The sequence below is a fragment of the Schistocerca cancellata genome, chromosome 3 (genome assembly GCF_023864275.1).
Source record: "Schistocerca cancellata isolate TAMUIC-IGC-003103 chromosome 3, iqSchCanc2.1, whole genome shotgun sequence".
In the NCBI taxonomy this organism is placed as follows: Eukaryota; Metazoa; Arthropoda; class Insecta; order Orthoptera; family Acrididae; genus Schistocerca; species Schistocerca cancellata.
This window is the reverse complement of record NC_064628.1, coordinates 578,720,306-578,736,150: the sequence shown is the minus strand read 5'-3', so window position 1 is coordinate 578,736,150 and position 15,845 is coordinate 578,720,306. Positions and strand designations below refer to the sequence as shown.

The 15,845-nt window shown below is 41.1% G+C and overlaps 1 protein-coding gene across 4 annotated transcripts in view; it reads left to right on the top strand.

The window, feature by feature from the left end:
* The window catches only part of LOC126175432 (solute carrier family 22 member 7-like), a 216,183-nt gene that overhangs the window by 21,857 nt on the left and 178,481 nt on the right, over nucleotides 1–15,845 (top strand). For all 4 annotated transcript variants that reach the window (XM_049922231.1, XM_049922232.1, XM_049922230.1 and 1 more), the window contains exons 2-4: nucleotides 5,951–6,213; nucleotides 7,272–7,496; nucleotides 12,845–13,002. In XM_049922231.1, coding sequence (XP_049778188.1) covers nucleotides 5,951–6,213; nucleotides 7,272–7,496; nucleotides 12,845–13,002 — 646 coding nt within the window. The remainder of the gene's footprint in view (nucleotides 1–5,950; nucleotides 6,214–7,271; nucleotides 7,497–12,844; nucleotides 13,003–15,845) is intronic.

Below are 15,845 nucleotides of genomic sequence, written 5' to 3'. Positions count from 1 at the left end.
TCTAGATGGAATTACCTTCTTCCACATCTGTTCATGGAAGCTTGCTACCATTTCCTTCCCAAGGACAGCACTTGATACTCTTTTTACTAAACTCTCCATGGCACATAGGTATAACATTTGCAATATTTTCACACCACACAACCTGGACATCTGTTTTTGTTCGCTTAAGGGTACCATGTAATACAGACCCTTTACCATTTCCGATTTTCAGTCAATGAAGAAACGATTATTCATCGTACATGCATCGAGTGATGTAATCCAGCAAACTGTTTATGCTGCCTCCTGTTTTCCAACTCTGATGCGTCTAGCTCCGTTACCTGAGCAATATAGACCTTCTGAATCATATTAAGATTCATTCTACTTCCCTGCAAGGATGTTGCTGAATGCGTATTATTTAAAATAATATCTACTCACACTGCCCTACCTTGCAATTCATCTAAGATCTCCTTGCTTGCTCTCTGTTTCGTTAAGGTATGAAATACTTACCCTATTTACATATGCGTGCCCTATCCTGTAATCCGTGTAACCGCACGCACGAGCGCTCCGTCCACTCGAAAAATGTCAACACTAACTGAATACTATTTATTTCTTTACCCACATCTAGCTGCTCTTCTAAAGTCAACTGCAACGGCTCTCCCACCCCCTGGCGAATCTGTTGGGTTAACTCAGCCACAGTGCTTCCAAGTGCCTTCCCTCAAATGGCCATTTTGTAGGCCAAATCATCTATGCACAACCAAGAGTCGCCCAGCACATCCCTAATGGCATAGGAGCACTAGACACAGATTCCAGAAAATATACCTGGCTATCTCAGACACCATGTCAGCATAACGCACACTCCTGCTCCGCTACCAACGCTGTGGCGGAGAGTTTGGATGGGAGTGGAGTCTGGCTTGGGGTTATGCAAGCGTGTGCTTTTAATCAATTTTGATTTCATGAAACAGCCATTTACAATACCAGAGCGCATACAAATACAGAAAACCCTCGCTTCCATCACGTGCAATAATTAACTTCAGATAACAAACGACATATTAAAAAACAAAACAATTATTTGCCCCTTAAAACAGGAAATAGATAAAACAGTATTGCTTCTGTCTGCAAACGGCTTTACAAATGGACAACTAAACACATTAACAACAGGCATACTGCTCACTACGATGAACTACAGCCGACTACTACCAACACCGTACCTCATCCCAGGCAGACAACAGATGTAACAACACAGGCTACCAGGATATGTAATCTACTATAGAATCTACAAGAAAAAATGCATAAACAAGGAGAAGGTAGTGACATATCGCTGTTGTACAGAATGGTCCATTGATAGGGTGTCCGCAGCTCGTGGTCGTGCGGTAGCGTTCTCGCTTCCCACGCCCGCGTTCCCGGGTTCGATTCCCGGCGGGGTCAGGGATTTTCTCTGCCTCGTGATGACTGGGTGTTGTGTGATGTCCTTAGGTTAATTAGGTTTAAGTAGTTCTAAGTTCTAGGGGACTGATGACCATAGATGTAAAGTCCCATAGTTCTCAGAGCCATTTGAACCATTTGATAGGGACCGGGCCAAATATCTCACGAAAGAGCATCAAACGAAAAAACTACAAAGAACGAAACTCGTCTAACTTAAAGGGGAAACTAGATGGCACTATGGTTGGCCCGCTAGATGGCGCTCGCATATGTCAAACGGATATCAACTGCGTTTTTTAAAATAGGAACCCCCATTTTTTATTACATACTCGTATAGTACGTAAAGAAATATGAATGTTTTAGTTGGACCACTTTTTTCGCTTTGTGATAGATGGCGCTGTAATAGCCACAAACGTATCAGTCCGTGGTATCACGTAACATTCCGTCAGTGAGGACGGTATTTGCTTCGTGATACATTACCCGTGTTAAAATGGACCGTTTACCAATTGCGGAAAAGGTCGATATCGTGTTGATGTATGGCTATTGTGATCAAAATGCCCAACGGGCGAGTACTATGTATGCTGCTCGGTATCCTAGACGACATCTTCCAAGTGTCCGGACCGTTCGCCGGATAGTTACGTTATTTAGGGAAACAGTAAGTATTCAGCCACATGTGAAACGTCAACCACAACCTGCAACAAATGATGATGCCCAAGTAGGTGTTTTAGCTGCTGTCGCGGCTAATCCGCCATCAGTAGCAGACAAATTGCGCGAGAATCGGGAATCTCGAAAACGTCGTTGTTCAGAATGCTACATCAACGTCGGTTGCACCCGTACCATATTTCTATGCAACAGGAATTGCATGGCGACGACTTTGAACGTCGCGTACTGTTCTGCCGATGAGCGCAAGAGAAATTACGGGCCGATGACAGATTTTTTGCACGCGTTCTATTTAGCGACGAAGCATCATTCACCAACAGCGGTAACGTCAAAATGGCACAATATGCACTATTGGGAAACGGAAAATCCACGATGGCTGCGACAAGTGGAACATCAGCGACCTTGTCGGGTTAATGTAGGGTGCGGCATTATGGGAGAAAGGATAATTGGCCCCCATTTTTCACTGCATGACAGAATGGCGATGTACTTCCAACATGATGGATGTCCGGCACATAGCTCGCGTGCGGTTGGAGCGGTATTGAACAGCATATATCATGACAGGTGGACTGGTCGTCGAAGCACCATACTATGTCCCTCACGTTCACCGTATCTGACGTCCCAGGATATCTTTCTGTGGGGAAAGTTGAAGGATATTTGCTATCGTGTTCCACCGCCAACGCCTGACAACATGCGTCAGCGCATTATCAATGCATGTGCGTGCATTACGGAAGGCGAACTACTCGCTTTTGAGAGGAATGTCGTTACACGTATTGCCAATTGCATTGAGGTTGACGGGCATAATTTTGAGCATTTATTGCATTAATGTGGTATTTACAGGTAATCACGCTGTAACAGCATGCGTTCTCAGAAATGATAAGTTCACAAAGATACATGTATCACATTGGAACAACCGTAATAAAATGTTCAAACGTACCTATGTTCTGTATTTTAATTTAAAAAACCTACCTGTTACCAACTGTTCGTCTCAAACTGTGAGCCATATGTTTGTGACTATTACAGCGCCATCTATCACAAAGCGAAAAAAGTGGTCCAACAAAAACATTCATATTTCTTTACGTACTACACGAATATGTAATAAAAATGGGAGTTCCTATTTAAAAAAAAAACGCAGTTGGTATCCGTTTGACCTACGGCAGCGCCATCTAGCGGGCCAACCATAGCGCCATCTGGTTTCCCCGTTCAAGCTAGACAACTTTCGTTCTTTGTAGTTTTTTCGTTTGACGCTTATTTCGTGAGATATTTGGCCCGGTCACGATCAGTGGACCACCCTGTATAGTGTTTTCACAGTGGTCTTATTGTATCTCCAAATCAAACAATAGTGATACGCTTTGGTAGTACCATGGCCACGCCATCAAATATGTGAATACAGTTTTGGCACAATGAAATTCCTCATGACCTTCCTGTGTTTGTTCGCAACAGAAAACTAAATGTGCCGAACTTCACCGATCCTGCAACATTGTATTTTGGTAGATCAAAACTCCGATAACTACCAACACTTTGAAACTGCAATTATGGCACACATAAAAACTCATGTCACTTTATTCTCTGCACTGTATTACTGTTATCCAAACTCCCCATTGTCCCTCGTCTATGAGATGCCATCTTCTTCTGGACTTTGGAAGGAAGATACCATTTATTACACAGCTTGACACTGTCTGTGTTATAACCAGCTACACCCCACACTGATCATTGCAGTCCTCTGGTGTTGCTGCCATGGTGCTCTTACTTCCATGGCACTCCGCTTCCCTAGGGTCTGTTGGTGGTTATCAACGAACTTACCACACTGTTCAGCAAACCGTATTCTGCAGCTGCTCCTCGGGGCAGCAATTCCAAAGCAAAGCAAGTGTGGAACTACTCCGTACAAGCCCCTAGCGACAATCCACGAGTTGTCAGCTGCCGCTCACAGTGGCCTCTGGTGCTGATTCAAGTCGATGTTGCCACTCCAGCTCCGTAGTTCCAACTGCCAGCCACTGTAGCACGCCACCATAGGAAGGCTCTGCATGGTGCTGCTTCTCCAAAATCGCCACAACATCTGCTGGTGAAACTAAATGCTGTGACAGCACCAGAGGGCAGGCAGAACGACAAATGTGTCATGAAATATGAGTTTCACTCCTCACCAACCAGCAAGATGAGGTGTGGAGTCTCAGAAACAGAACTGATGCATAGTATGCTGAATGTGAATGTCTCGGTGCTGTCTGTTCTTCCCCTTGGTGGCCACACTGGTGATAAAAAACTCTTAAGCCATCTGGACTTCAATGGCTACCCACAGTTCTAGATCATCCTTAGAAGCATGAATTTCGGACCTCAGTTGTGGTGGAATGTTTATTTTAGGTAACACAATCAACGTGAATCATAAATTGCGAGGATTGTGAAAAGTCTGTAATAATATAAGAGTCATGCATATGAGAGAAAAACGCTCATATTTTCTAACTTAAGGGGCGTTGCAACGTAAATTTTTTTCACATTTTCGGACTTTTATCTCATTATAAAATTTGCAATTTTCCGAATTTATAGACTCACCTGGGAAGTATTTTATTTAATTTTTTTTAAAAATATAAACTACATTGGTTGAAAATGGTAAATTTTTTACGTAGATTACTTCAAGATCTAATAAAATCGGTAATTTTTTATACAGAAGGCTGTGGACTGCTGTGTTATAAAGGTCATGTCCAAAAGAAGATGGGCACCAGGTTGAGGAAGTTGAAACAAAGTTTGAGAGACAAGAAACTTTCTGATGGTAAAACCATAAAACGCAGGCTGACAGACAAAATGATTGATGAACTACAGCAGCATTATGGGATGGCCATTAGAAATAATACTGAGAATTTGTTGAAAATGAAGCAGGCAGTATGGGCTACCTTCTTCCACAGATTGTCAACTGATGAAAACCAGCACACCACCCCTACTGGACCCGATTCATGGTGCAATCACCGCAATGCCCAGTACTCAAACAGTTCATATAGCCATAAACATTCCATCCTAGAATCAGTCAAGGATATCATAAAACCTATTTACAGAGAGCTGGCAAATCCTGAATTACTGAAGAAGTGCCTGCATGGTCAGACTCAAAATCCCAAGGAGTCATTCAATAATCTTATATGGACTCGCTAAACAAAAAATGTTTTTGTTGTAATGAAGTCGCTAAAGCAGAGGGGGGGGGGGTCAGTGATGCTGTTATGGTTTTAAATGATAGCAACATTGGTAGGGTGAAAGTGCTACAGCGTTTGGGAATTAATGCTGGAGCAAACTGCACCAGAAAAATTGAACGGATGGTCAAGGTTCACATTGATAAAGCAGAGTATGCAGCACAGTTGGCCAATAAGGAGTCCAGAAAGAAGAAAAGATGGAAAAATCTTGGAAAAAGATCAAGAGGATGATATACAGTATTGTGCAGGGTGCTTTTGAGTGACTAAAAGTAAAAAAATTAAACATATATTAAGTGAGTAACAGTCTTTTGAAACTGTAGAAACGGTTCCTGAAAATTTACATTTTCTGTTGCATTATTCCATGAATCTCAGAAACAATTTCGAATAGAGTATTCAAGTTTTCAGGGAGTAATAACACACACATTCTGAGTCCACTGAACTATAAGAAGAACATAATGTTATGTATAATTAAAATTATTTAGGATAACGTACAAAAAAGTACACAAAATTTTAAAAGTATAATTAAAAATTTGTATTTCCGAAAGCAGTGGCTGAAATGCAATTAGTGTAGTTCAGTAGACTCAGAACATACAGTTTAATGTCCTGTAAGAGTTTCATGTCAATGGCTACAGTGGTTCCTGAAATACAGGGAAGCCAAGTCACTAAATTTAACATTGTCGGGATATGGCGTTCCAACTCCCCTTAACGAATTGACATGTTTTCAGGATAAAGTCGTCGAAGAGGTGGAGTTTGAGAAATCCCACATTGAGAATACTTCATTTGAGGAGATATTAGAGCAAATCGGCAGCTATGGGAAGTTCCAAATACGCTTGAGCATTGTCTTCTGTTGCCTGACACAATTTTTTTCCTCAATGTCTTCCTACGGCACGCTCATTGCCCTTACAGTACCTGAACACTGGTGCCACGTTCCAGGAAGAGAAGGTACCAATTCAACCATAGAAATGTGGAAGAAAGTGACAATACCAAGGTAAGTAACATGACATGAATTTAATCTCAGTTTTCTTACTTTAGTACCTCCATAACGATTTTTTCGAAGATAAATTAGACTTGTGGCTGTATTAACGTTCTACGACAAGACAAACTCCATGAAATAAGGAGCACTAGACTTTCTTTCCTTCATCGAAGAGAATAGTGCAGATATATGGTTCTAACAAAATAAGAGTGTCCAATGTAATGGAGGACGTGTCTATATAGCTTTATCTTTAAGTAAAACAGCAGGTCCTAAAAATTAAGACAGTCCCCTAATGAGATTGCTTTCACTGTTGTGAACAGAGATAAATGGACTACTGCTTCAGCAAGCTGTTTACTTACTTGGTTTACAAAATTAATAAATATTCACGTTGAATGAGTTTTATGGTCAATTGCTTAGAGAAAGACCATGAAGTGTAAGCATATCCCACAATGATTTTTGTTTTAATTTTTATTTCAAACCAAGCCTCTTCTTTTTACGTGGTTTAAGGAAAGTGGCTTAACTGCAATCGTTGAACAGAGCTTCTCCAACAGTATGCACCCAGTAATCATTTAGAGACGAGCTCCATGAGAAACTGAATTCAACTGGATGTCCATCTCTTGCTTATACCACTTACCACAAGACCTAGTGTTATTGGCTAAAATTTATGCGTAGTTACGCCACTCCAAACGTTTGTTTTACTATTCCTGGCTTCGGCGATTACCATGCTGAGTCCATGCTAAGCTAGAGGGAAGTCATCATCTTAGTTCTCCAGACGTTAAATTCCGGTTAGTGCCAAGTTCTGTTTTTGTAATTGTGCAAATACTGCTATTACCCTGTATTATTTCATTTAACAGTATTTATCGAACAAAAACTGTCAATACTCCAGCATCCTAGCAAAAAACCTCTAAATTTACAATTTCAGTCAAATTGATGCCATACAATGGCTTCTGTTATCCTATGCTTTCGCGTAGTGAGGTAAAAAACTGGGATTTCTGAACTATACATTCAGTACATTACTTTGCAGCACCTATTTAGGTTTAAAATAAATTATTGCAGTAATTTTTGTATTTTAGGGAAGAAGAAGTGTACAGCAGTTGCGAGATGAAGGTACCAAATCGAACGAATGAAACAACACCGTGTATGTACGGATGGGAATATGATGACACTTGGTTTTCTGCAACTGCTGCTTCCCAGGAAGACTGGGTATGCGAAAGAGAAATGTATCCTAACACCATATATTCTGTCAGTCACTTTATCTCCATCGGTTTTGCTGTTCTGCTTTTCTGCGTTGGTGACAGGTAATAATCAAATGTAATAGTGGGTACTTTTCTCTTAAGGTCACTATAGAAATTTATCTCAGCCATTAAAAAAGACATGGGTTCGATGAGAAAGAATGAACTGCACGTAATGTATAATTTTCAAAAAAAGTCTATTTGAGACAATATATCAAACACAAACTTAGTATGTTGAAATTAGTTTTCTCATCCTATATGACTTCTATGCAAGTAATAGCACAATATTTTCATAACAGCTCTAAAACTCTAAGAGTTTCGTGATTCATCCGTTCTGTTCATTTGCACTATATGTAAAATGCTTGCTCACTGAGAGCACACAGAACACTATTCTGCCGTCGTATTAAGCAATGCTAATCTAACACACTCTGAGTTCCTAAAATCGGGACTACGAGTCAATACTGTGGCGGTGGATTTACCTCAACCGAAGTTCCTGTCCATCGCGAAACCACAGGAGGAGAGTAAATTGCTATCAGATGAGCCAATGAATTCCGTGCAGTATTAAGAATACTTCGTTTTGTATATAAAAGTCGGTGATGTTTGATGAGTTTCGTGCAAAGTGTGACTGATTAGTTTTTAAAAACTTCATTGACTTAGGTATATTAATCATGTCTTCAATGCAAAGATAGCAAGCAAAGATAACATCATTTTCACATTCATATTTTTGTTACTGGAATTGCAGATGTTTATTACAGTAACAAAGGTAACTGCACCCATAGTTGTGAGTCTATTCTGCTGACTGATAGTTTGCGACTGAAGTTCTCATTGATTACTACCTGGGTTACGGGGTGGAGAATTGTAGTTCTCCTCTTGATAGAGCATGCTGTAGGCAGTGACAAAACCGAATGACGTCAAGCGACAGTGCCGGATTTCATTCTACCAGTCCTCCCCCACACCGGTGTTGTCATATTCCAAGGTGGTGGACATAGCCCAGTAGTACTGTTTAAACTTCCAGGAAATTAAAAAAATGATGCGATATTCATTAAGTACAACTGTCGTAAGCTCAAAACAGGATTTCCTAAACCCCTCTGACATCATAACTCATTTGTGCTAAGAGTCCAAATGTCCTAAGTATTAAATGGTGGGAAGTTCAAAAATTCCGAGATGAGCAATTGTCCCATCGGTGATAAATTAAAAAAAATCTAAGATGGTGGAACTGAACCTGAATTAAAAAAAAGTATAAAAGCCAAGATGGAGGATATAGAGTTATGGACACAGGCTGCAGGACTGCCATGTCACTTGTGATAAGTTTAGAGTCCTGCCCTGGTGGATAATTCCAGTTTAAAAAGGTGAGATAGCCTTCTTGTGCGAGCCTCCTCCATACAGACATTCCCCCTGCCCCAACACACTTCTATCGATTCCACAGACCACGGGCACCAAGACTCAAGTTTAGAACCCTTGAGCCCTCTTGTAAAAAGCTGAAAAAGGAGAGAAATTCAAAAAGCGCCCTGGGCTTCCCCAAACTCAGGTGCCATTAGATGCCATAAGTTTAAATAAATACTCAGTTTGTTGTTGCAAACTGTATAGATAATGTCACGGGAGAACTAGGTCATTTGTCCTAAGTTTGGATGACCCTTCTACATCTACATTTATACTCCGCAAGCCACCCAACGGTGTGTGGCGGAGGGCACTTTACGTGCCACTGTCATTACCTCCATTTCCTGTTACAGTCGCGTATGGTTCGCGGGAAGAACGACTGCCGGAAAGCCTCCGTGCGCGCTCGAATCTCTCTAATTTTAGATTCGTGATCTCCTCGGGAGGTATAAGTAGGGGGAAGCAATATATTCAATACCTCATCCAGAAACGCACCCTCTCGAAAACTGGACAGCAAGCTACACCGCGATGCAGTGCGCCTCTCTTGCAGAGTCTGCTACTTGAGTTTGCTAAACATCTCCGTAACGCTATCACGCTTACCAAATAACCCTGTGACGAAACGCGCCGCTCTTCTTTGGTTCTTCTCTATTTCCTCTGTCAACCCGACCTGGTACGGATCCCAGACTGATGAGCAATACTCAACTATAGGTCGAACGAGTGTTTTATAAGCCACCTCCTTTGACGATGGACTACATTTTCTAAGGACTCTCCCAATGAATCTCAACCTGATACCCGCCTTACCAATAATTAATTTTATATGATCATTCAACTTCAGATCGTTCCGTACACATACTGCCAGATATTTTACAGAAGTAACTGCTACCAGTGTTTGTTCCGCTATCATATACTGATACAATAAAGGATCCTTCTTTCTATGTATTTGCAATACATTATATTTGTCTATGTTAAGGGTCAGTTGCCACTCCCTGCACCAAGTGCCTATCCGCTGCAGATCTTCCTGCATTTCACTGCAATTTTCTAATGCTGCAACTTCTCTGTATACTACAGCGTCATCCGCGAAAAGCCACATGGAACTTCAGACACTATCTACTAGGTCACTTACATACACTGTGAAAAGCAGTGGTCCCATAACACTCCCCTGTGGCACGCCAGAGGTTACCTTAACGTCTGTAGACGTCTCTCCATTGAGAACAACATGCTGTGTTCTGTTTGCTAAAAACTCTTCAACCCAGCCACACAGCTGGTCTGATATTCCGTAGGCTCTTACTTTGTTTATCAGGCGACAGTGCGGAACTGTATCGAACGCCTTCCGGAAGTCAAGCAAAATGGCATCTACCTGGGAGCCTGTATCTAATATTTTCTGGGTCTCATGAACAAATAAAGCGAGTTGGGTCTCACACGATCGCTGTTTCCGGAATCCATGTTGATTCCTACAGAGTAGATTCTGTGTTCTAAAATTCTACAACAGATCAATGTCAGAGATATGGGCCTACAGTTTTACGCATCTACTCGACGACCCTTCTTGAGAACTGGGACTACCTGTGCTCTTTTCCAATCATTTCGAACCTTCCGTTCCTCTAGAGACTTGCGGTACATGGCTGTTAGAAGGGGGGCAAGTTCTTTCGCATACTCTGTGTAGACGCGAATTGGTATCCCGTCAGGTCCAGTGGACTTTCCTCTGTTGATTAATTTCAGTTGCTTTTCTATTCCTTGGACACTGATTTCGATGTCAGCCTTTTTTTCGTTCGTGCGAGGATTTAGAGAAGGAACTGCAGTGCGGTCTTCCTCTGTGAAACAGCTTTGGAAAAAGGTGTTTAGTATTTCAGCTTTACGCGTGGCATCCTCTGTTTCAATGCCATCATCATCCCAGAGTGTCTGGATATGCTGTTTCGATCCACTTACTGATTTAACGTAAGACCAGAACCTCGTAGAATTTTCTGTCAAGTCGGTACATAGAATTTTACTTTCGAATTCACTGAACGCTCCACGCATAGCCCTCCTTACGCTAACTTTGACATCATTTAGTTTCTGTTTGTCTGAGAGGTTTTGGCTGCGTTTAAACTTGCAGTGAAGCTCTCTTTGCTTTCGCAGTAGTTTCCTAACTTTGTTGTTAAACCACTGTGGGTTTTTCCCGTCCCTTACAGTTTTACTCGGCACGTACCTGTCTAATATGCATTTTACGATTGCCTTGAACTTTTTCGATAAATACTCAACATTGTCAGTGTCGAAACAGAAATTTTCGTTTTGATCTGTTAGGTAGACTGAAATCTGCCTCCTATTACTCTTGCCCAAGTCCGTCGGAATGTGCAATGGACATTAATGGATGCAGGTGACCAGACAGGATGCTTACGTACGTGTCACCTGTCAGAGTCGTATCTAGACGTATCAGGGATCCCATATCACTCCAACTGCACACGCCTAACACCATTACAGAGCCTCCACCAGCTTGAACAGTCCCCTGCTGACGTTCAGGGCCCATTGATTCATGAGGTTGTCTCCATACCCGTACACATCCATCCGCTCGATACAATTTGAAACGAGACTCGTCCGACCAGGCAATATGTTTCCAGTCGTCAACAGCCGAATGCCGGTGTTGACGGGCCCAGGCGAGGCATAAAACTTTGTCGTGCAGTTGCCAAGGGTAGACGACTGGGTCTTCGACTCCGAAAGCCCATATCGATGATGTTTCGTTGAATGGTTCGCACGCTGACACTTGTTGACGGCCCAGCATTGAAATGTACAGCAACGAGAGGAAGGGTTCCACTTCTGTCACTTCAGTCGTCGTTGGTCCCATTTTTGCAGCGTCTTTTTCCGGCCGCAGCGATGTCAGAGATTTATTGTTTTACCGAATTTCTTACATTCACGGTGCATTCGCGAAATGGTCGTACGGGAAATACCGCACTTCATCGCTACCTCGGAGATGCTGTGTCCTATCGCTCGTTTGCCATCTATTACACCATGTTCAGACTCATTAAATCGTGATAACCTGCCATTGTAGCAACAGTAACAGATCTAACACCTGCTCCAGACACTTGTTGTCGTATATAGGTGTTGCCGACCGCAGCACCGTATTCTGCTTGTTTACATATCTCTGTGTTTGAATACGCACGCACGTACCAGTTTCTTTGGCACTTTGGTGTATATCTTCATGCTGTTGTAATGTCATATAAGATATACTGTTAGGGTAGCCAGTAGTATTTTAGGAGACGAAGTGGTGACCATGTATTTGTTACAATGTAGTAATTTTACACTGTTTGTTGCACAGTGGCAATGGTTGTTCAGCATTTACATGGGTTTTGTAACTGTATAAATCACCTGAATCTGATGCTTTTGATCGACTAGATACATAGCACGAATGATAGGTCCATCTCATGATGCTGGTCGTGGGGTACCAATAGAAGTGCACTGTGCAAATGAGGGAGGGGAGACTAAAATTTTTGGATAATAAATTGTGGTAATTAATATTAAACGTAATTTGGCTCATAAACTTGATAATTAAGATTAAGCTAAAAGCATTTAGAGACGTGTCTAAACAAGATCATAGGTTCACCACATGGTTTCAGTCTTGGATCACAAACTATCGTAATTAAAACGACACTTATGAGACAGTAATTAGATCCTATATAAACAAGGGTCCCAAGGCAGTAGTTTGTTTACATAAGAAGAGCTGGTGCAAGTAGCCGTTTTGCTTACAGAAGAAGAATGTAACCTTTGTCCCAAAGGCTACCCCCTCCCCTCTCACTGATGCAGGTTTATATGTAACTAAGTAATTTCCATCACATGTCTGTACATTGACTTTTACTAGTTACTTAAAGACAATAGTGACAATCTGCTAGAGATGGAAACAGAATAATTTTGAAACTGTAGAGCTTATATTTCAACAGAAAAATTAGTCTTATTTCGAACAATTTCTCTTATGTTTCCCTAATGCTATCCATTGAGCTTTTCTGTTTCACTTGTCACTGTGCCAGCGCATAATCCATTCGAAGTAAAAACGTTAAACTGTTTATACGTTTCAGATTTGGCCGGAGGATACAGTTTCTCATGAGCATGGGCATGATGGCAGTATCCCGATCACTGCTAACTGTTTCAGCGTCAGTCTTCCCACTGTACGTCGCTCTCTCAGCGGTGGCAGAGAGTCCAGGCATGCCTAGCTCAGAATCAGCTATAGCCATTGGTAAGCTTCTCTGACTTCGAAACAATGAAATTAAAACGTAGTTGCATACTACTATTTACTCGAAAGTGGGGATTAGATCAAAAGAATTAAAACTGAAAAGTGTGGGACATACATCTTCAAAACATTTGTAGTTTCGTTTATATTTACTGAAACATTTAAGAATACGTTAATTTCTTCTCATTAGTTTAATAGAAGTGGACTGCTGGTTCAAGAGTTTCTGTAGAATTAAAACTTTTTTCCCTTTCTGAAACATGTATGCAACCATGTCTACTTTATCTTACACTGTGCGTTGATACTAAGATGTTTATTTTGTATTATGTTGTGTTGCAAAATAATCCTTTTCAAACGTATTTTTGATGTGAACGTATTTTCTAAATCTGGTTGCAAGTTAGATTCTTAAAATGCGTGAAGTGACCTTCTAACAAATATCATACATGCTTTAAAAGGACATTGTACATGAGCTACTAAAGAAGTGTTTACATGGAAGACCCAGAACGTGAATGAGTACTTCAATCATGATGTGTGGTGCCGTGTGCCTAAAAATATATTTGTTGGCTTTATGACTCTAAAGTTAGCGGTGTCTGATGCTGTCATAACTTTTGTTGTTGTTGTGATCTTCAGTCCTGAGACTGGTTTGATGGAGCTCTCCATGCTACTCTATCCTGTGCAAGCTTCATCATCTCCCAGTACCTACTGCAACCTATATCATTCTCAATCTGCTTAGTGTCTTCATCTCTGCCACATCTACGATTTTCCCCTCCACGCTGCCCTCCAATACTAAATTGGTGATCCCTTGATGTCTCAGAACATGTCCTACTAACAGATCCCCTCTTTTAGTCAAGATATGCCACAAATTTCTCTTCTCCTCAATTCTATTCAATAACTCCTCATTAGTTATGTGACGTACCCATCTAATCTTCAGCATTCTTCTGTAGCACCATATTTCGAAAGCTTCTATTCTCTTCTTGTCCAAACTATTTATCAACCATGTTTCACTTCCATACATGGCTACACTCCATACAAATACTTTCAGAAACGACTTCCTGACACTTAAATCATTATTCGATGTTAACAAATTTCTCTTCTTCAGAAACGCTTTCCTTCCCATTGCCAGTCTACATTTTATATCCTCTCTACTTCGACCATCATCAGTTATTTTGCTCCCCAAATACCAAAACTCCTTTACTACTTTAAGTGTCTCATTTCCTAATCTAATACCCTCAACATCACACGACTTAATTCGACTACATTCCATTATCCTCGTTTTGCTTTTGTTGATGTTCATCTTATATCCTCCTTTCAAGACGCTATCCATTCCGTTCAACTGCTCTTCCAAGTCCTTTGCTGCCTCTGACAGAATTACAATGTCATCGGCGAACCTCAAAGTTTTTATTTCTTCTCCATGGATTCTAATACCTACACCAAATTTTTCCTTTGTTTCCTTTACTGCTTGATCAATATACAGATTGAATAACGTCGGGGAGAGGCTACAACCCTGTCTCACTCCCTTCCCAACCGCTGATTCCCTCTCCTGTCCCTCGACTCTTATAACTGCCATCTGGTTTCTGTACAAATTGTAAATAGCCTTTCGCTCCCTGAATTTTACCCCTGCCACCTTTAGAATTTGAAAGAGAGTATTCCAGTCAACATTGTCAAAAGCTTTCTCTAAGTCTACAAATGCTAGGAATGTAGGTTTGCCTTTCCTTAATCTTTCTTCTAAGATAAGTCGTAGGGTAAGTATTGCGTCACGTATTCCAATATTTCTACGGAATCCAAACTGATCTTCCTCGAGGTCAGTTCTACAAGTTTTTCCATTCGTCTGTAAAGAATTCGCGTTAGCATTTTGCAGCTGTGTCTTATTAAAAGTGATAGTTCGGTAATTTTCATATCTGTCAACACCTGTTTTCTTTGGGATTGGAATTATTGTTTCGACTCAGGTCTTTTAGTGCTCTGTCAAACTCTTCACGCAGTAGGGCCTATCATATCTCCCATTTCATCTTCATCTACAGCGTATTCCATTTGCATAATATTGTCCTCAAGTACATCGCCCTTTTATAGACCCTCTATATACTCCTTCCACCTTTCTGCTTTCCCTTCTTTGCTTAGAACTAGGTTTCCATCTGAGCTCTTGATATTCATACAAGTGGTTCTCTTTTCTCCAAAGGTCTCTTTAATTTTCGTGTAGGCAGTATCTATCGTACCCCTAGTGATATATGCCTCTACATATTTACATTTGGCCTCTAGCCATCCCTGCTTAGCCATTTTGCACTTCATGTCGATCTCATTTCTGAGACGTTTGTATTCCTTTTTGCCTGCTTCATTTACTGCATTTTTATATTTTCTCCTTTCATCAATTAAATTCAATACTTCTTCTGTTACCCAAGGATTTCTACTAGCCCTTGTCTTTTTATCTACTTGATCCTCTGCTGCCTTCACTACTTCATTCCTCAAAGCTACCCATTCTTCTTCTACTGTATTTCTTTTCCCCATTCCTATCAATTGTTCCCTTATATTCTCCCTGAAACTCTGTACAACCTCTGGTTCTGTCAGTTTATCCAGGTCCCATCTCCTTAAATTCCCACCTTTTTGCAGTTTCTTCAGTTTTAATCTACAGTTCATAACCAATAGATTGTGGTCAGAGTCCACATGTGGCCCTGGAAATGTCTCACAATTTAAAACCTGGTTCCTAAATCTCTGTCTTACCATTATATAATCTATCTGATACCTTCCAGTATCTCCAGGCTTCTTCCATGTTTACAACCTTCTTTGATGATTCTTGAACCAAGTGTTAGCTATGATTAAGTTGTGCTCTGTGCTAAATTCTACCAGGCGGCGTCCTCTGT